Raw genomic sequence first — 20,150 nt, 5'->3', positions numbered from 1 at the left:
TTTGAAATTAAATTGTTTTTGTCAAACCAGGAGTTAGCAGCGAATAAATTAACTCAGTAAGAAAGTCAAAGTCTGCACCTCTTCCAGCTCCTTCAAACAATTTTATTTATCCTATTAAGTTTACATTTACTGATGCAGTGTCTCTTACCAACCACAGAAAACCCCAGCTGACTACCAGGCCGCTGCAGCAGCTTTCAGGCTCTGCTGCTGACTTCACACTTGTGCTCAACTCGGTTGTGCACATTTCATTATATTCTTTATTTTTCTATAATCTTGCTATGCCTCTTAAATTATAGTAAAGTACAACACTTCAAATTATAGCTACTTACTTTAAAGTTAAGTATATAAACAATATATACCAGGTGTAGTAAAACAACCCTTTAGCTTGAGTAACATGTGTAACTGTGATTGATTCCTAACTCCTGACACCATGTTAAGCCAGTTTACTGTGACGTCGTCACAGCTTGGCTGAGGACAGGGCTGTCACGGTCTGTCCTCAGACCTGAGCACAGTTGTGGTTCAGTGCAGTTAACCTCCTGCTGTGATGTCGTGGGGATACAAATGATCAATGTAATCACAGTAAAACCAAGGAAACAACATTAGCGAGGAGCAAAATCAGTTTTTGTGAGGTGTAAAATAATACACTGGTTCACAGATTACATGTGAAAATTTTGTTTTCATGGTGTCATTTGATTTTGTTAAATGCAAACATACCTCTTCACGCTCACTGGATGTTAGAACTTTGCCGTACTGGATGCGTGTGCAGCAAGTGACTGCTGCTATATGAGGTTTCTGGTATGACTGATGTCCTTGAATAGAGTAGGTCTATGTATTCGACTAAATACCAGGATTCTACAGTAAGAAACAGGTACAGGAAGTGTTTCAAATATTTATGTTTGTGAAATCCGACAAATAGAAATTGAAACTGTGGTGAAAAATCATTTTGCTGTAAAGTGAACATGGTATCCGAGAAATTAGAATTGGTTATTGCTGAGAAAGCAAAAAGCTTCTGGGTGAATTTGAAAATGTGCTCATTCAGTCGTCATATGTTGTTTGGAGTGAAGGTTGTGCGATATTGACAAACAAATAATGCCATGATATGTTCTGGGATTTTTTTCTATGATAATAAGTAGACAATATTTATCATCCCTACAGTGTTTGCAAAATACATCCTAGTCTGTGCTTTTTAACGTTATATTAATTGCTGGTTGTTGCACCAAAGTTTGGAGACATGAATCATATAATGTTGGCAGAACTAAGTGGCAGAACCATTTTCTGTCAGGCAGTCTTTTTCTCGGGTCTGATGTATTCAAAAGTTGTTTGTAACTATCTCCCCCGCTGTGTAATTGGTTACTACATATGTCATGTTGGCCATCTGTTGCTTTTCATCTCATAATGCACTTTTTGTGGAGAATGATTCTGCTAAACTTCACTTGTGTATATTTTTCATATTCTTTTGTTGGTTAGTTTTGTAGAGAGTAAAACATGTATATGTTAAGATGGCAATGGCAAGTGATTTCCGATGGTCATAGTTAGCAGAATGGTGTCTTTAGGCAAATACAGTCATTGAGGATGATCCACTTTACACAATTAATCTAACAAGGAGTATTATGAGGCTGAAGGTGTCTGAACAAACACCAACAGAAGGCAAAACACAGTCATTTTTAACTTCACTCAGGCTTTGTTAGGCAGCTTATCCCAGCTCAACTTGTGGCGCGGTGGCAATGTATGCCTATACTTGCACAGTGCATGCACTCTGCACAAACTCTGTAATCTATGCTACATGACACATGAACTCAGAGAGCCATAAATCCCAAATAATACCACACAAAAATTTGTTTGCCATTTGGAAGCAGTGATACACTGAACTTGCCTCTTCCCTGTGGCTTCAAACACAAATGTTAAGTGGTAACTATGATTAGGTCATTGAAAAGAGACAATATTACTGCTGAACAACTATAATAGGGGGTTTGTCCCATTCCAGAATTTAGAGCCTGACAAAACCCCTCTCTGCACTTTTCCCACCACCAGCCTCCTTGTTATCACAGTACTATCCTGTGGCCAACGGGGACTCTTTTCAACCCAGTGTATCAGGCAGCTCTAAAGACCTTTGCTAATCTCTTCCCTCAGTTGCCAGGGTGGAAGCACAAGCGGCAAGTTCCCTGGCCTAATCCCCTGCTCTGGCTGGTCTATTAGCCATAAGGCCAGTGGGGCAGGGGAGGGCCCTAAGGAGATTTCACTGCTTAACGGATGAACAAAATTAGAATGTGGTGATGATTGGATGGATATGTCTTCCTAACATGCTGTTTGGTTGTAATCACATCGTTTTAGATAGCGTTTCTCAAATCCTCATAGTTGTAAGGGATTTCAGGTAACACTATTTGGCATATGATACAATCTTACTTTGTTCAGATTGTGTGCAGTAAATCAAAAGGAAAATTGCATAATATCCACTAGATTACATACCGTTGGCTCCACAATCCTCATTCAATGAAATGTGCATCATTAAAATATGCTGTGTGTGTGTATATGCATGTATGTATATGAATATATATATAGACACACACCAACACAGTATAACATATTTTTACCTGTCAAGCCTCAGCCTGTTGAATGTTAATTCTCAAGCTGTTGGCCTGGTCTTCTTAATGTATGGTCTAATGTCATGGTGAGCTCCTAGATTAGAAGCAATGTTCAAAAGTCAATTTTCTCACTTCATAATTGTTAATAAAGTTGTATTCTATCTACAACTTTTATTGTTATTGACTTGATGTCATTGCAAAAATTATTCAGAGTGTATGATTAATCAACATATTTTTGACTTGATTTTTGTGGGGTTGAGAAGATGATTTTTAGTTTTTCCTTTTGCTGAACCGAAAATTGAAGCTCCACCACTCATTGATTTATTTAGTGCACTTACCCCAAAAATCTAAAGCAGTAAAGTCACGTAGTGACAAACCTAAGTACATTTTGATGTGAACTGCAAAACTATAATGGGTAGTTTTGTTGTTTTGTGTCATTCAGCCTAGTGAAACTATGAAAAGGTTAAATGCATGAGGCTCTAGGATTAAGCCTTGGGGAACACCCCATGCCATATTAGTAAAAAAGCAGCTCCTGTTTTTTGAAACTGGTCTTGAACCAATGTTGGACAGTGTCAAGTTTTATAATCTGTATTATCTTGTGAGCCATGTCAACTGTTAACTGGACCATGATGATCCAATAACCAAAGACTGAGATTTTATATGACCATATGATCAAGTTCAAACCAGTACATCATCTGTTTGTGACCAGCTAGAAGTGTTGATGAGATTTTTATTTTGTCTTCTCCAGGAGCCAGACTCCAGCTGAATCTGATTTTCAAATCCTGGAGATAGCACGTAAACTGGAGATGTATGGTGTCCGTTTTCACCCAGCAGCTGACCGAGAAGGCACAAAGATCAATCTGGCAGTGGCTCACATGGGTCTTCAGGTTTTTCAGGTAATTGTCATTACAGCTTTCTTTCGTGAACATGACTTTAAGTCCTTAACCTTGTTTCTAAAGTTTATTTCTCTCTTTTTAACATTTTGTTTGCTCCCAGGGCAACACAAAGATAAATACCTTCAATTGGTCCAAGATTCGTAAACTGAGCTTCAAAAGAAAACGGTTCCTTATCAAGCTTCATCCAGAAGTCCATGTATGTATTAATGAAAAGATTTGTGTCCTTGTTTACAAATTGACTGTGTTGTATCACTTGATTTATTTATGTCTCAGAGTCTCTGCTAGGTAGACCAGCATGCTATGTGATTTCATTCAAATGTTTGATCTTTGTCCATAGGGGCCTCATCAGGACACTCTGGAGTTCATGATGGCCAGTCGAGACAATTGTAAAATCTTTTGGAAGATTTGTGTGGAATATCACTCATTCTTCCGCATGTTTGACCAACCCCTTCCCAAATCCAAAGCTATACTCTTCACCAGAGGCTCATCCTTTAGATACAGGTATTAAATGCTGACATAATAACAAAGTCATAAGTCATATTTGATGCTTGTTTATAGCGACTATGGTGGCTCTTGTACAATGAAACATAACAAAGTTTGAGTGGTTTCATTATTTTTAATTTAAAACTCTTTCTCGACAGTGGAAGGACCCAGATGCAACTTGTGGACTACGTCAGGGAAAACGGAGTAAAGCGAACTCCGTACCAGAGGTGTGTGTTCCCATATATGTAGTAGCTTACACTGTTCATTGGAAAGACAGGTTGTTTGTCTTTCTATTCTTCCAAAGCATGTACTAGGAAATGTTTCCACATTGTGTTTATTATAATTCTTCCTTTTTTTTTCTTCAGGAGGAACAGTAAAATACGAATGTCTGCTCGTTCCCTAGCAACAGATGTGCCAAAACAGGTCAGTGGTGCTACAAAGATGATGCATTTCTGTAAAACCTTCTAAATATTGTACTTGATGAATAAAGTAAAATAACTCTCCTCTTCTTAACACTTTCCATTTTCCTTTCCCTCCATTTCCCCCCTTGTCCTGTCTGTATTGCGTTGTTTCAGAGCTTGTCATTCAATGACACTCTCAGGACCCCCGGCTCCCCTTCCTCCGCTACAGTGTCTTTCCACTCAGCACACATCCTCCCACGGACAGAACTCCAAACTCAGCCGCCGCCTTTTCCCACGCTGAGCCATTCTCCATCGCCTTCCCAGCAGCATCAGCACCAGCAACAACAGAAGCAGCCACACCCGCAGCAGCTTCAGTCCCCTCCGCAAGCCACCAGACCCCCCAGCCCACCGAAGGAAGAACCTGTCAAGGCCGCTTCCCCATCCCACTACGCTTTTCAAGGTGCCCCTAGCAATCAGGCAGCAGTACACTGCAGCCCCTTGTTTGTGTGTGTAGAGAGTGGCACTTCCCAATCAAAGGCCTCCAAATATGGCAATGAGGATAACGAGCTTGGTGGAAGAAGGGGTCCCGGGGGCTCGTTGGGAGGAGGTGGAGGGAATAGGGGGAAGGGGGCTCTTACACCTGAAGCTTTCGAGGCAGAGCTTTTGCGTACGAAACAGAATCCCATGTTCTCAATGTCCGGCTCACCTCTTCATGTTACTGAGGAGTTCATAGATGATGATCCCACTGAAATCTCCTTTTACGGTGGGGGGGCCGAGGCCTACTCTTTTGGTCTTGCTGATAAAGTACATCAGTTTCATGTTGTGGAAGAATCTGACCTCAGCAAAAATCGGATCTTTAGTGTTGGCATTGAGGATCTGAATGGTAGCACCAATCCCTTCCCTGATAGCATTGTTGGTAACTCTGAGACCAGCTCCTTAGTGAATAACCGCTCAGAGTGCAGTTCCCTGGACAACCTGGGGCTCAGCTCTGCAGGTGAGTCCATGTCAGTGGGTTATGGAGGCCCAGACTCCTCCTCTCTTCGCCTGCCAGGCTCTGACATCCAGTCAGAGGCCAGCTCAATGGTCAACTTCCCAGCGTACTCCATACGCTCTGAGAGCAGCTCTGCCTTGCAGTTCACTGACCTGGTGGAGCAGCTCGAGCAGCTCAGCTACCCGCCCACAGCCACTGAGGGCTCTGGGAATGGCAGCTCCGATTCAGACTCTGACTGGGGCTCTGACAGCATCCTCCCCCCTGAGCAGAACCTGTTTTACAGTAATCCCCTGACAGGGAGCAGCGGTATCGAGGGTTTCCTCCTTCAGTGCCACAACCTGCAGGCCCTGGGCCTCGCAGACCCCTCTGAATCCCCTCATATTAAAATGTGACATGTCCGCACCTCTTTTAAGGCCAGAGTCGAGGGCTGTACAATTCTAGAAAAAAAAAATTCTATACTGGGTAGAGGAGGAAAACAGATGTTCCCTTTGTTAGTTATCTGCAGCAGCACTTGTTTTTTCTATCAGTGATTTGACCTGGTGTCCTTGCTACATCTGCCGTGATACTTTTTTAATAATCAGTCTTCTCATGAAACTCAGCTTTTCTTGAGATGAAAAATAACACTTCTTTCTTATCTACAGCACTCCTATTCAGAGAAAGTTTGATTAGTGGGTGATTTGGGGTGTATCCTTTCAGTGCAGAAAATTTGTGCTTCTACTATGGAAAATGTTTTATGTTTTACATCATTTAAAACAACCTGTCATCAGAAAAAAAAAATAACTTAGAAAGATATTTGATATTTTAACCAATAAACAGGCTGTCAATTTTTGCAAGCTTAATTTACAGTAAACAAATTCTGAACTATTATCAGGCTTTGAAATCTCTTATCGCAGAAGGTACTTGTTGTGCATCATTATTCTGTCTCTAATCTAATGTCTAATCTCAGGGGTAAAAATGAAACCAATAGTTGTCCAGGTTCAGTGATCCTCACAGACCTCCTGTATTAGAAATAAGACATTACATGGGGCCTGATGTTCCATTTGCACTTTGTTTGCCTCACTGACATCTACTGGCTGAAATGGATGGAGCAGTTTCACATCAGACTAATCCTCAGTCAGTAGTAGTTGAAGGATAAATAACAAATATTTCAATAATTAACATTTAGCTTCATGTTTGGATAAGTAGAAGAATGTAGGCAATGTACTCCTGAGCCATTAAGTAGTCTGTAAACACCACCTTCTACAAAACGAATGTATCATCTTACACATAAGTAAGGCCTTGGTAAACATAAATGAACAATGTACGATAGTGTTTGATACACTAGTGATTGCTAATTATTAAGAATGTGTGTTATCAGAGTTTGTGACTTCCTGGAGACCCTTTTAAGAATAGCAGGTATTGTTGGCTTTTATTGTGGTAAAGGTTATCGGTGCTTCGCCTGCTCTGGCGTGCGGCCGTCGCCACGTTTCAGGGTTTTAGTGTTGGCCATCCTCAGGATTTGCCAACGTGGTGTTTTGTTTATTGGAAGGAAACGGGGGATCTTTTGCACATTAGCTTTGATTTATTTCTTATACTTTTTCTATATTGGGCGTTTTAAGCATTGATAAAGGAACGGTAGTTTTCGGTCATGTGATCACATGCCATCACTAATATACTTGCATGCACAAAAGCTTTTTATTAAGTGTTATCCACCCTCCAGGCTTCTGAGATCAGGGGTGTCTTGTCAAGTCTGACTTGAAATGATTTTGCTGCACGGTAGAACACAGAAGTCTGATATGTTTGCAGTGTTTTGTTTCTTCACGGATATCATTTCCTCTGAGCCCGATGCTTAATTTCCTTTTCTTTGAGCCTACTTTAATCTGCTCGAAGGTATATTTCACTTTAGTTACTGCAACCTTAGCTCTTTCGTGTCCATGTTTCAGTGTCTTGTTTAGTCAGCAGCACTTGCAACGCAGTGCCTTGAAGCACTTACCTTTGCTCTTTTCATGCAGTATGCTTTTATCTCAGGTGCCTGTTTACTTTAGAAATAGGTTCAGGACCTCCCTGTCAACCACCTCTGTGGTATAGGAGCCGTGTACAACGAATAGCTTTCCTCTTTCATAAGGCAGAAGACTGTTGATAAATACTCATCTGTTCTTATTGTCATTTTGAAGGATGGCAAAGCCATTTTTATTTTGCTCATGAAAATAGAGAAATGTATTTTCAGAAGTATTTTTTTGAAATCCCTCTACAATCACAAGTGTGGACAGTTGTCTCTGTGTGGAGCACCACTTTTTCACACACGGCATCAGTTACAGTATAACAAGTGGAGTTCTGATGAAGGGTTTGTCTTGATGGTTTTTTTACTTTTTACATTTTGCCTTGGTTCCTTGTCTGCCATGTCACACTTCCCAAATCTCAACGTTTACGATTTAATCCATGACGGGCTGACATTTATAACCAGCTATGCTAACTGCACTTATGCATCAAGTAATCATCACTTAATCCTGAACTTGTATATTTACTAATTATACACTACTTGTACTTAATGTTTGTATGTGTTACACTCAAGAATAAAGTAATCACCTTTGGGTACCATGAATGTCAGATTCTTTTTGAGATGCAGACTGAAATCATTCAAGCAATCCTCATGTAATTCTTTCAACCCCTGTGGTGGGACACATTCTTTCAATGGCTAAATGAAATATTCTTATAATCCAGAACTAACGACTCATAAGACTTATATAGCACTCTTATAGAATCCATCAGGTTTGTGGGAATATCATATATAACCAGATTGAAAATATTGTGTATAGGTGAATTGTTTTTAAATGCTGGGGTGACATGTAGTAGCAACATGCTCCGAATTGTTCGTCAAGTTTTATTGCTCCATACTTGAGCCAGTACCTTTTCATTTTCTGAACAATTGCATCACATGTCCCTCCGGAGAATTTAAACTTAACCATGTTACTGTGGTGTTCTCGGCAGTGTAACGGATTTAGAAGCCAGTATTGTCTTGCAACAAGTCGGTAAACACAGTCGTTTTCTTTTAATATTTCAGGCTACAGTCTCTTATGCTGTTGGGGGTTGGGTCCTACTCGTACACAAGATTCTTTAACCTAATTCCAGCTGTGTGTGTGTGTACGTGCTCACTGTTTCGACAGGCTTTGTGCCAAGTCATTCCACAGCAAAACCCCCGTCCTCCCGCAGTGGAGCCTGACGTCTGCCCTCTCCTCCTCTCGTGTCGTTCCCCTGTGGGGCTCTTCAGATAAACTATAAACAAACTTTTTGCCCTCCAGACGAGCCACATTCTTGATAAGTCTTTTGCGTGAGCAATTATTTCCGGGTCGAGCTCTGACTTTTTTCCTTTTTTTTTTTTTCCTCTCGGCCTTCTCCATTCCTTTTTTCCTCTCTCCCTTTTTTCCCTCTAATAAAATTAGAAGAACAGCTGTGGTGACCTGTGACTCTGTAAAGACGACAGCCCAGCGTTTCATCTACTTGTTTTGTCTCCTCGTTTGTTGTGTAGTGAAGCTCTCAGGCAGAACAAAAGCAGCAGGGCCTGTTCGCTCAACTGGAAATGTGCTCGTATAAGTTGGTGATGAATCATTTGTCCCTCTGGTAGACGGCTCTGAAAACAATGGCAGAAGGGGGAAAATGTGGGAACCATTACTTGGCTTTGGTCGACTCGGCTGTCTCCTCTTTCATTTGCGGCCAATGTGTGTGATGAACCATTCCACTTGTTTTGTTGAAATGTGCAGTGTTTTTTCTCCGAGGGGAAATTAGATAATTAAGGAGAAACGGGTTAGAAGAAGATAAAGCTCCAACATATAACGTTGTTACACGTTTTCTATTGTACAAGTGTTACTTTGTTTTGAAAAGCATCATTGTTGACCTAAACTCGACCCATGACAAAAGTTCATGTTCGGCCTGTTAGACCCATTCAACCCTTGTGATTTTTGTTGTTGTTGTTCAGCCTTTACGCTGTTATTTGATTTCAGCTGTTTTTCCCTCTTCCATAGAATCCGTTGTGGACAGCCCTCAGCTCTCGCCCTTCAACTCCAAGGATCCCCTCTGCATGTCACCCTCCTTCCAGATGTCCACCCTCAGCCTGCCGGGCCAGGCCTCGTCGCCCCTGCAAAGCCCCATCCTGAGCGAGGTGGGCAGCAATGCCAGGCTAGAGGAGGAGGAGGAGGGCAGGAGGAAGGTACACAGCTTACATGCCACCCTTCCACCCCCTGCCTCACAATCCATATTTAAAAGAGCAGATATCACAGACTAGACATTCCTTGTAATGTTTCATGGGATGAAATCTTCAGTTTTGTCAGAGTTGCTCATCACTTAATTTTATCACTTCTATCTCTTATTAGCGATATCCTACCGACAAGGCCTACTTCATTGCCAAAGAGATTTTGACCACAGAGCGGACGTACCTCAAAGACCTCGAGGTCATCACTGTGGTGAGTTGATCATTTTTTAACTAGTGCAGTGTTCATGAACATTGTGTGCAGATCTTTTTATAAACAGTCTATGGTGCAGAGTGAAGTTAAAAGACTTTGTGTTCATCCTACCTGGTTTATCTGCATGTCGGCTATTTCAGATGTCTGTTAAGTAATTGACACAATGTTCGAACCAAGGTCTGCAATTTAATTTTTTTCATAAAAGTTGTGTACTTTCGCTCGATATAAAGTATTGCAGCAACAAAATGAATGTTAGGCTTTTACTTTGTAGAAAAAATGCAAAGCAGGAAGTGTTTGTGAATGTTGTAGTTGGAGTTGTGCATGTGTGCTGGATGATCAATCTGATATGGTGAAACCTAAATTATCAGATTATCAAAATGGTCTGGCAGGCCAGATATTATTGCCGATCTGCAAGTTTTGTAGGCCGTCATTTATTTATTGGTATATTATCCAAGGTCGTAAAAGAAGTTCTACTCTGTCTTCAGACTGCTTGCTAAGCCCCTCCCCCACATTCTTCAAGACACTGTTTGCCTGATTATTCAAATGTTATTAATATTGAACATATTCTATGTCTAAATTGCACCAAATTCAACCATGCACTTCCCTGGGCCATTAACAATACAAATGCCAAGTATGAAGCTGATATGATGAATGGTTCTCGATATGAGTTCTTAAGGCAAACAGATAGGTGGGTAGAAAGATTCTCTTCTCTTATTTGGATTTTATCAAGACAATGTAAAAACAGTGTGGTTGTTGTGAGGAAAATACAATGAACCATTATGCATCAAAAGATATATTACTAAGGATTATATTGTTCCCGCTCCCAGTGGTTCCGCAGCGCTGTGGTCAAAGAAAACGCCATGCCAGAAGGCCTGATGACCCTCCTCTTCTCCAACATCGACCCTATCTATGAGTTCCACAGAGGCTTCCTCAAGGAGTTAGATCAGAGGCTGGCTCTCTGGTAGGTGGTCCTTCACTGCTTTTATGTGTGGTAAGATCTATTCAGACTCCTCACGTCACAGTAACAAATATATAATCGCCATACATGTGTTTCACCAGGGAGGGACGATCGAATGCTCACGTAAAAGGCGACTACCAGAGGATTGGTGATGTGATGCTGAGGAACATGTGTTCTCTGAAGGTGATTTCTTAGCTCTTGAATTAACATTGCACCTATACTCCTGTTTGACCCGTGAACAGCATGTCAAATATTTCATGCTCATCATCCTCAGGAGTTCACCAGCTACCTGCAGAAGCACGATGAGGTTTTGACAGAGTTGGAGAAGGCCAGCAAGAGACTGAAGAAGCTGGAAACGGTCTACAAGGAGTTCGAGCTGCAGAAGGTGTGCTACCTGCCCCTCAACACGTTCCTACTCAAGCCAATCCAGCGCCTCATGCACTACAAACTCATCCTGGAGAGACTATGCAAACACTACTCCCCTGAACACCGAGATCACGACGACTGCAAGGGTGAGTTCTCATAGATCCTGTTCAGACCTGCTATTAACATCCATCCTGAGAGATCTGATCTAAACTGAGTAGCGTAAAGTTCGCCTGTTCACACCTGGTATTAAAATCCATCTTTTCTGGGATCGGAAATTAACTTAGCATTGACCACTTTTGATCAGATCACTCAGGATGAAAGTTTATACCAGGTCATAGCTCATCCAAGTCCTTTCATCTACGAGAAATATGACATAAATGTAATTTCTTCTTAAATGTCCAGTGAAATTAGTCGATTACATAAGAACACACCGTATTATTCCACCTGACGGTTCATACAACTCATGTTTACAAACATCGGTTAACAGGTTCTTGCTTAAAAGTTAAAAGTATTTTGTGCATCTAAGGCCCAGTATTTAATGGGAGTGATGTGTAATTGTTGATGTTAATCTGTTATTATGGTTAAATTGTTTTTAAAAATGTCAAATGGGATAGAAAACTACATAAATACATTATAGTCAGATGATAATGAGGCAGATATGTAACTATTTTGGATTCTGATCATTTGTCTTTCTATGCAGAGGCCCTGAAGGAAGTAGCAGAGATAGCCACTCAACTCCAGAGTAGTCTCATCCGGCTCGAGAATTTCCAGAAGCTGACAGAGCTGCAGAGAGACCTGATTGGCATAGAGAACTTGACGGCTCCAGGGAGGGTGAGTGCAATGACACAGAGGAGATGGTAGGGGGCGCTGTGAAACTGGTTAAAAACTGCACATGACATCTAACAAGCTTCTCCTGTCTTCAGGAGTTCATACGAGAGGGATGTCTGTACAAGCTCACCAAGAAAGGGCTGCAGCAAAGAATGTTTTTCCTGGTTTGTACAAAACTTCAACCACTGTAACTTTAATTTAAAATTCTGCAATGACTACATACTTGAAACTATCTCTTGACGTGTCTGTCGTCTTTTCAGTTCTCAGATATGATCCTCTACACAAGTAAAGGTGTGACTGCAACCAATCAGTTCAAAGTGCATGGCCAGCTGCCCCTTCATGGCATGATAGTGAGTATTCAAGCTTTAAATATATCCTGAATCCTGAATGAGATGTGCAGGTGAGGGTGTCAGCACCCAGGATTTTCAGTATGAGCTGATCAGTGTGGCAGTGTGTTGAGAAGGAAGGGGCTGGGTCTCCTAACTGTGCATGTCTCTGCTTTACTCCTGGATGCAGCTCATAGTGCTGGATGCACCGGTAAGTCCTCTGAGCTCTGCCAGATCGGACGCAAAAACCCGACCCTCCCCATCCCCATGCTTGTGTAGGCAGATCACCGAAAAACACACTTAACACATGACCCAAGACTCAACTGTCATCTCAGTCCTCACAACTATCTATTGTAGTCATTAAACCAATTATGTTAAGTTTCCCTCTCCAGAATTTATCCAAGAATGAAAGACTGAATGAAAGGACGCACATGGTTTGACTCCATATCTATGTAGCTGCTCCAGTAGAGGCTGTTTGGCAGATCTCTCGGACTTGAGACTTTCTGACTCAGTTCCCCCTCTTGTCAGTTCCTAATCTCAAACCACTGTAAACACGCAAAGCTGTTCAGATCTCCATCAGAACACAGCAACTCCTTCCTCCACCAGACTAAATTTCTCTGATTGTCTCCTTTGTGTGTAGGTGGAGGAGAGTGAGAATGAGTGGTCTGTGCCCCACTGCTTCACCATCTACTCTGCCCAGAGAACCATCGTGGTGGCTGCTAGGTGAGTTTTCTCTCCAGCCGGGTTTCAGATGGGACTGTAAGGAAATGTGGTCAGACATTTTCCAGAGTTTGTCTTTTTAACATATACAGAACTCAGTAGGAGATTGCCTCGGTCAGACTTTTTACACAACAACAGGAAAATGTGCAGCCCATTCAGGTGAAGGGTTACGCCTGACTAGAGCATGCAGGAGACAGGGTCGGACAATTGAATTCTCACATAATATTTTGTGAGGAAAATGTCTTGAGTTCAGTGTATGTCTGAAAGCAGATATAGACTTTAACATATATACAGAAATCTGTTGTGTTTTGTGTAAATATTGAGACAGCACTGCTAATTTGTTTTGTTAATGACATAGTAATAGAAAATAGCTATAAAAAAAATGCTCTATCTAGTAGAGCCTTATGACGTATGGGCATTTAAGTTTGCTGATATACACTAATATGAAAACTTTTATTTGACAGAATAAACAATTTGTTTGGTTGTATTTTCTTAAAGTTAAATTGGAAAATATGAAGCCTCAATTATATTTTTTTGTCATAAGGGGTTTGGCTGATTCATCATTATTTTATTATTTTAATCCCTTATATCCATATTAGTCACGTGCTCAAAATAATGAAGTGGTTAATATGATCCGGTTAATCTGATCATGTGACTGCAAAAATTATGGAGAAACGCTCAAAAATAAAACCCAGCTGTTGATGAACTGGTTTTATCCTTTAATAGTAGCCAAGCAGATTATATTATGCAATGCAGATCAAAACAGTTAAATCCGACTTCAAAAGAAATGCTCTTTAATCCAGCTCCCCCTAGTGTCTGGATGAATAACTTCCTACCAACATGTGTAATTCACTGTTGTCGTTTCTTTCGTGTTTTCTATTTTCAGTTCTAAAGTGGAGATGGGAAAGTGGATTGAGGATCTGAACCTGGCTATCGACATGGCCAAGAAGTCGCATGAAAAATCCAACATCTTCTTCGATCCTGGCCTCAGCGATCGCTCCAACCGTAAGATTTACCTCAATATATTGTGTGTAAATGTGCAGTAACCGCAAAACCGATTTTTGTTACACTAGTGAAAATATGTTTTCCCCCTTGGGACTTACCAACTATCCGGATGTACAGTTAATCCCTTCCCTCGGCACAACTTCCTGCCCCCCTCCTCCTCTCCCTCTTCCCCCACGGGCTCCTCCTCCCTCAGGGTCGTCAGACGAGGTGTCTCTGGAGCAGGAGTCAGAGGATGACATGAACTCCTCCCGGACCTCGCTGGACAAGCAGACGCATCACCGTGCCAACACAACCATGCATGTGTGCTGGCACCGCAACACCAGTGTGTCTATGTCCGATCACAGCCTGGCTGTGGAGGTACTCCTCCTGCGCCCACATTGAGACACGTGCACAAACATTTTCACACCCAAATACTCACAGACCATCATTGGTTTTACTGACACATTAATGACATCATCAACAGTTCCATCAGCGGCTTCAATCCAATCGGCCGTGGTCCACTGGTCCCCATCTTGGACATTTTGCCTTCTCTTCCTAACCCTTAACTTTCCTCCAATGTCCCTCTTTCCCCTGGTCACTATTTATTTCCTGTGTTTGAGTTGTCTCTGTTGTTTATTGAAGTCTACTCCTTATGCAAATTATTTTCATAATGTGCATCCACGAGACTTTCTGTTATTTTTCCCCCTGACACTAATATTTTCACTTCACAGACCTGGAGGATTTCCTAACTGGTTTCTCTTCATCCGGTCTCTTCTTCCTCTCAAAGCTAACATGCTAACACTTGTCTCTGCACCCTCTTTTCCTCTGCCTCTTCACCCTCTCAGTCTACGGCTCTCCAGCTGTTTCCCCAGAGCTCCCTCCGCGCTTTCTCCTGGGCCAAGGCCAAAGACCAAACACCATCACACACGTTTGCTGGTACCGCAACCAGAACCTGTCTCTTACTGATTACCTGCGCATGAATCAGGTAGAGTCACGAGCCACAGCAGAAAATAAGAAGACCACAGGGTTGATGGCAGTTAGTCGAGTATTTAAGCTCATACTTAGTGAGTTTTTTTAGACCTCAAACATGTTTCATCCTACATATGTCAAGAGATACAAGCTCAAAACAGACTAAAGGACTTCCACATAAATCAGAGCTAATCTTTTGTAGCCCAGGGAATCGGCTTTATCTGTAATGATAAAAAACTATCAATTTATTAGTAATACTTGATTTTACAAGAAAACCACAAGTGTGAGTGAGGCATAACTAAGTTGAACATAGACCTTTAAAGTGTGAAAGATGTTTACAGCAATCGTTTGGGACGCCAACTTTAGTTTGACCTTCATTTTATAACATTTTTTTGATCGCTCGTCTTTATTGCCTTTTATTGACCTATTTTAGCACTTAAGTCAGTGCTATGTTATCTTCACTGATAAAATCAATAGCAGGAGAATATAACCTGAGTTGCATTAGTGTTTATGTACATATAAACATCAGGACGAACCTAAACATGGTCAAACGTGGTCAATAAAAAACCTCACTCTCTGTGGCGAATCTTTACATTCATTATGCAGGTCAGTGCAGCAATTTCTTTGGTTGTACATGTGAAATAATCTTAATAACTATAAGTGAGACATTTTATGTTTTTTACTTAAAAATGTTCCTCTTGAGTGTTTCATTTATAGTAGCCTATATAGCACTAGTATAGTGTGCATATAAGGAAAGAAAAGCTACATTTGAAAAGGCCACGGTCTGCATTAAAGGGAGTTCCTCTCCCCTACACAAACAGAGAATCTCCTGAAACACCTCGTCAGTCACCTGGCTAAGTCTGTTGGGGTCAGGATGACCCACAATTGCATAATGTTATTGGAAGGGGGGGCCTTAAAGAGACAGGAGCTAAAACCAAGGGCTTCACACAGAGGCTGGAAACAGGAGCTGCAGCAAAGGACAGAATGAGGACAGTGATGTGTTTTGTGAACATCAGAGCATGTAAACCATTTAAAGAAATAACACTAATTAAAATGATCAACCTCACTATGAGCCTAATGTCTGCTGAAAGGCATGATCAGTGGATGGAAGTAACACACTTATTAATAGGTTAACAAATCACAACTAGTCACTCACACACAAGCATAAATCACTGACTGTTGTTTGGAATGTATGAACCTTTATTTCAGTCACTTCTGTCTCACCCATGTTTGTTCTGTTCTGTCCACACGTATAGAACCAGCTGTCAGGGTACCTCCTGAGGAAGTTCAAGAATAGTAACGGCTGGCAGAAACTATGGGTCGTTTTCACCAACTTCTGCTTGTTCTTCTACAAGACTCACCAGGTCAGCCCTCAAATCCTTGCATGTATCGTTTCTGCCGACCCAGTAAAAACATTTGAACTGTGGTGAGAGGGACTGTTGTTGTTTTACAGGACGACTTCCCACTGGCCAGTCTGCCCCTGCTCGGCTACACAGTCAGCACCCCAGAAGAGGCTGATAGCATTCACAAGGAGTACGTCTTCAAGCTGCAGTTCAAGTCCCATGTTTACTTCTTCCGAGCGGAAAGCGAGTACACCTTTGAAAGGTACGAGGACGTTCCCTATTTCACCATTTACTCCATGACTCGTAGGCAGTGTCGTACACTTCACAGGGTAATTAAATAACACTGGTTTTAATGATAGCCATTTTCAGACATGAACACAGAAGAATGACCACACAATTTGAAACCTGACTTTCTCCAGAGTTTGTTCACATGAACAACACAGGAGATTCTCCCCTTAGATGCATTCACAGCAACGCAGAGATCTCTGGAGCATTCAGGCCTGCAACAAACTCTTTCGAAATCTTTGTCGGAGTCTCCTACGTGAATGGCACCACTTTTTCATCTCGAGATATTTGTATTATTTTTCTTTGTTTCACATTTTTGGGTCTGTTGCTCGTGGGGAATCATCCAGAGGATCTCCTGATGTGGTCTCATTAGGGCTCATTTGCACATTATCCAGAGTTTTTACTAGGAGGTTGGTGGGAGAACCTCCTCTCACTCTGACGTTTGTCTTCTCACAAACAGCCCCTCTCCGATGATTCTCCAAAGTTTATTTCTTGTCTGAAAGCAGCTGACGCTACATTCCATTCTTCTTCACAGATGGATGGAGGTGATCAAGAGTGCTGCCAGCACCACGGGACGGATGAACCTGCTCATACCTAAAGGAGGTCCCATGGAGATGAACGGAAAATGAATCAAACACCATGTGTCCGGAGGCTGGGCCTCTACGACTCAAATAAACTCAACTCTGACTCACTTTCAATTAACAAAGAACTGAACATTTTGACATTAACAAGATGAGACTGAAAGTTGCTGCCAGTTTTAAAGTGTTAACATTTCTCTGCTTAACTTCTCTAAAGGGCTGTGTATTTTTTGTCTTTGATAAATGGTGTAAATGATAAAAGTTGTCTCAGTATACAGGATATAATGAAAGGGAGACTTGTACATTATGATCAAGGTTTTTTTTGTTTGTTTTTTTGCTTGTGTGAAGCTCAATTGGGCTGTTCATATCGACTGATACAACAGGAAATACAGATTTATGGGACCAAATCCAACACAAAGGGCTTAAGTTTCAGCTTTTTGAGGGACTTTTTTTTCCACCTGAAGCTTTGTTTGGTTTCGGCACTGAGCGAAAGGAAACATGTTATACAGTATGTGGAAAAATGAAGGAACAGGATGGTATGTGCGCTCTACTTCGGAAAAGCCAGCGGTGTATGTGTGTGTTTGAAAGAGAGAGAGAGAGATGGAGGTGAGGAGAAAGTTAATGAGATGTTAAAAGAGGTTTGAGACGAGAAGCCGTTCAATTCTGGGAGATTCTGTGGGAACTAATTAAATAATTAAATCTGCTGTTGGTCAGAGACGCTTCAGACAGAGTGAACTGTTCGCAGGATTTTAAGCAGCTGCCTGTAGAAAGTGTCGTAGTGCCAGTCCACTTCAGAGGCTTTATTTGCCTGTTCGTGGAAGGATGCAGCTTTTGTTTTAAATCAATTGAAATGGGAGCTGTTCTGCTTAATACTCCTGATTAGTCGGGCAGCATTATGCCTGTGTGATGGTACATTAATCTCAAATATAATCTATTGTCCTGTTGTTAATTTTTCGAGGGATAACAACTCAAGGAAATACTGTGCAGTGGCAGATTTTCCCTCTGACAGCAGAAGAACATATTTTGAATATTGAACTGTTCTTAGTGATTGGGTCTTTGTGTTTCTCAAATGGGAGCGGACTTATGGGACGCCAACGACTCTTCCAGTTATTTAGTGTGCTACATGCAATCACGGTACTATTCGGTAAATACTTTTTATGGAGACTGGAACCTTTACTCTCCGTTTGTGTGCATGTGTGCATGTGGCTGTGTGTGTGTTTATGTGTGCATGTGTCCGTGCAGAAAAGCCAACCGTGTAGTCCCATCTACACCCGCCTCCGGAACCTGTGACGGACAGTGATAATGGAGGTCATCAACGTCCTAACATTCTGTTTGTGTAAGAGACTGACTCTGTTGCACAGTAAACATTGAGTATGTTACTCCTATTTATTGTTTAGCATGTCATCAGGGCCGTGCTCCTGAGTGCCCTCGTGTAGTCTTCATGTTATCTCAGTGAAAACCTAACGAATAAAAGATCATTTCAGTCACAGTTTGCTTCTTTTGTTTGCTGACAGTTATAAGCAAATTCTTCACTCTGTGTGTTGCTGATTTACCAGAAAACATCTTGTCTCCAGATGTCAAGCAAATATCTGGTGGTAGACTTGTATATCTGAGGTGTTTATCTTAAGGGACTTTACACTGTGACAGTACAAGAAGATTTTTACTGTCCGCAATACAAGATATTGCCCTTTTTAGCCTCTAGTTAGCATCATCTTTTTAAAATAACCCCAAATATATTAATGAGAACTTTGTTCAAATATAACTATTGGCAAAGATCACAAGAAAGCCCAATTAATGCAGAATCTGAGAGCTGCTCATTTCTTGTGAGAAGGTGGCCTCCTTTCCCAATAACAATTTGGTTTTAACTTATTCAACAGGAAAAAGGCAACAGGCTTGGCTTTAATTGCTTTAATTGTATTTTTTTAAATGCTTATGATTTGCTCCTAGTTTTGATTTTGCACACTGCAGTGAAACTATTGAAAAACACTCACAATGTTTAAGTTCTCTGACCCATACTACATATTTCCACCCCATGGAAATGCATTTAGTTTGTTTAAGCGTATCGTCAACCCCATCAAATGATTTGAGTCCCTGTTGCTTTTAAGAGTAAAATGTCAAATGATGCCGTTGGTGTCAAAAGACCAGAATCTGCAGGGGTCATTTCCTTAAGTTCACACTGTAAAACACAGCACCAGGTACAGAAGCCAGTTTTTAATACAGTGTTGACAAGAAAACGTTGCTTGTGCTTCTTGAATATGCTGCGTTACTTTAAAGTACAGATTATCGAGTTTGTACTGTGACACTGCAGTCATAAAAAAATATAATTTAAATAATTAAATCACTTGTATAAAAATATAATTCTATAATGCTTTCATCATTAAACTAAACCGTAAACCACAAATAACAGTACTGTAACAGATACGCCATACATTGCTCCATTTCTAATCAGACAGAAAGAGTTGTCCCTTTCTCAAGTACTGGGACGTTGTGTTGCAATGCGGCCCAACTGGATCATATTAAAATCTATTAAGTTTGGCAGTTGTGCTGCACAAATTCAGGGATCTGTGCAGCAACAAATAAGCACGAAAACAAGAGCTTACATCCGGTGGTTATTGTGATTCACTGTTTTCTACTGCAGATGCAACATCAGCATTTTGTATTCTAACGACAAAACTCTTTTACACACGGAAACTTTTGTAAAAAATACTGAGCTGTAGCAACAGTGAAATACTGTAGCACCTCAACTGATAGTGAAAATTGGTTTTCTATTGTTCCCTATTGTAGGGGTTAAAAGGCTTGAAAGTAAGAGAAAATGAGTCCAGATAACGACATCTCTCATTGAGCCTTTCTCTGAGATTAAGTTGTCAGCTGGATTTTATTAGCAGGGTTCTGCAGAAGTGTTTAGAAGTCCCATACAAAGTAGGGCATTCCTCAGGCATGTCCAAACAACGAGAGCACTGGGTGGGGTGGCTTCCCCAGAACTGCCAATATCACACGTCTGCCA

The 20,150-nt window shown here is 41.2% G+C and overlaps 1 protein-coding gene across 3 annotated transcripts in view; it reads left to right on the top strand.

The window, feature by feature from the left end:
- The window catches only part of farp2 (FERM, RhoGEF and pleckstrin domain protein 2), a 32,365-nt gene extending 13,730 nt beyond the window's left edge, over positions 1-18,635 (top strand). The window contains exons 8-27 of one of the 3 annotated variants that reach the window (XM_061078263.1): positions 3,331-3,478; positions 3,579-3,674; positions 3,816-3,979; positions 4,120-4,188; positions 4,327-4,384; positions 4,537-4,822; positions 9,352-9,488; positions 9,700-9,789; positions 10,617-10,750; positions 10,849-10,930; positions 11,022-11,259; positions 11,814-11,944; positions 12,037-12,105; positions 12,202-12,291; positions 12,908-12,990; positions 13,874-13,992; positions 14,186-14,349; positions 16,197-16,304; positions 16,394-16,545; positions 17,104-18,635. In XM_061078263.1, coding sequence (XP_060934246.1) covers positions 3,331-3,478; positions 3,579-3,674; positions 3,816-3,979; positions 4,120-4,188; positions 4,327-4,384; positions 4,537-4,822; positions 9,352-9,488; positions 9,700-9,789; positions 10,617-10,750; positions 10,849-10,930; positions 11,022-11,259; positions 11,814-11,944; positions 12,037-12,105; positions 12,202-12,291; positions 12,908-12,990; positions 13,874-13,992; positions 14,186-14,349; positions 16,197-16,304; positions 16,394-16,545; positions 17,104-17,197 — 2,512 coding nt within the window. In that variant the 3' untranslated portion in view covers positions 17,198-18,635. Of the gene's footprint in view, positions 1-3,330; positions 3,479-3,578; positions 3,675-3,815; positions 3,980-4,119; positions 4,189-4,326; positions 4,385-4,536; positions 4,823-9,351; positions 9,537-9,699; positions 9,790-10,616; positions 10,751-10,848; positions 10,931-11,021; positions 11,260-11,813; positions 11,945-12,036; positions 12,106-12,201; positions 12,292-12,907; positions 12,991-13,873; positions 13,993-14,185; positions 14,350-14,816; positions 14,957-16,196; positions 16,305-16,393; positions 16,546-17,103 lie in introns of all 3 variants that reach the window. The other 2 variants (XM_061078262.1, XM_061078261.1) reach the window with 2 other exon arrangements.
- Positions 18,636-20,150: the final 1,515 nt, after the last annotated feature.

Source organism: Limanda limanda, chromosome 9 (genome assembly GCF_963576545.1).
Source record: "Limanda limanda chromosome 9, fLimLim1.1, whole genome shotgun sequence".
Classification (NCBI taxonomy): Eukaryota; Metazoa; Chordata; class Actinopteri; order Pleuronectiformes; family Pleuronectidae; genus Limanda; species Limanda limanda.
The sequence above is the reverse complement of the archived record's forward strand: the minus strand, read 5'-3'. Positions and strand labels throughout refer to the sequence as shown.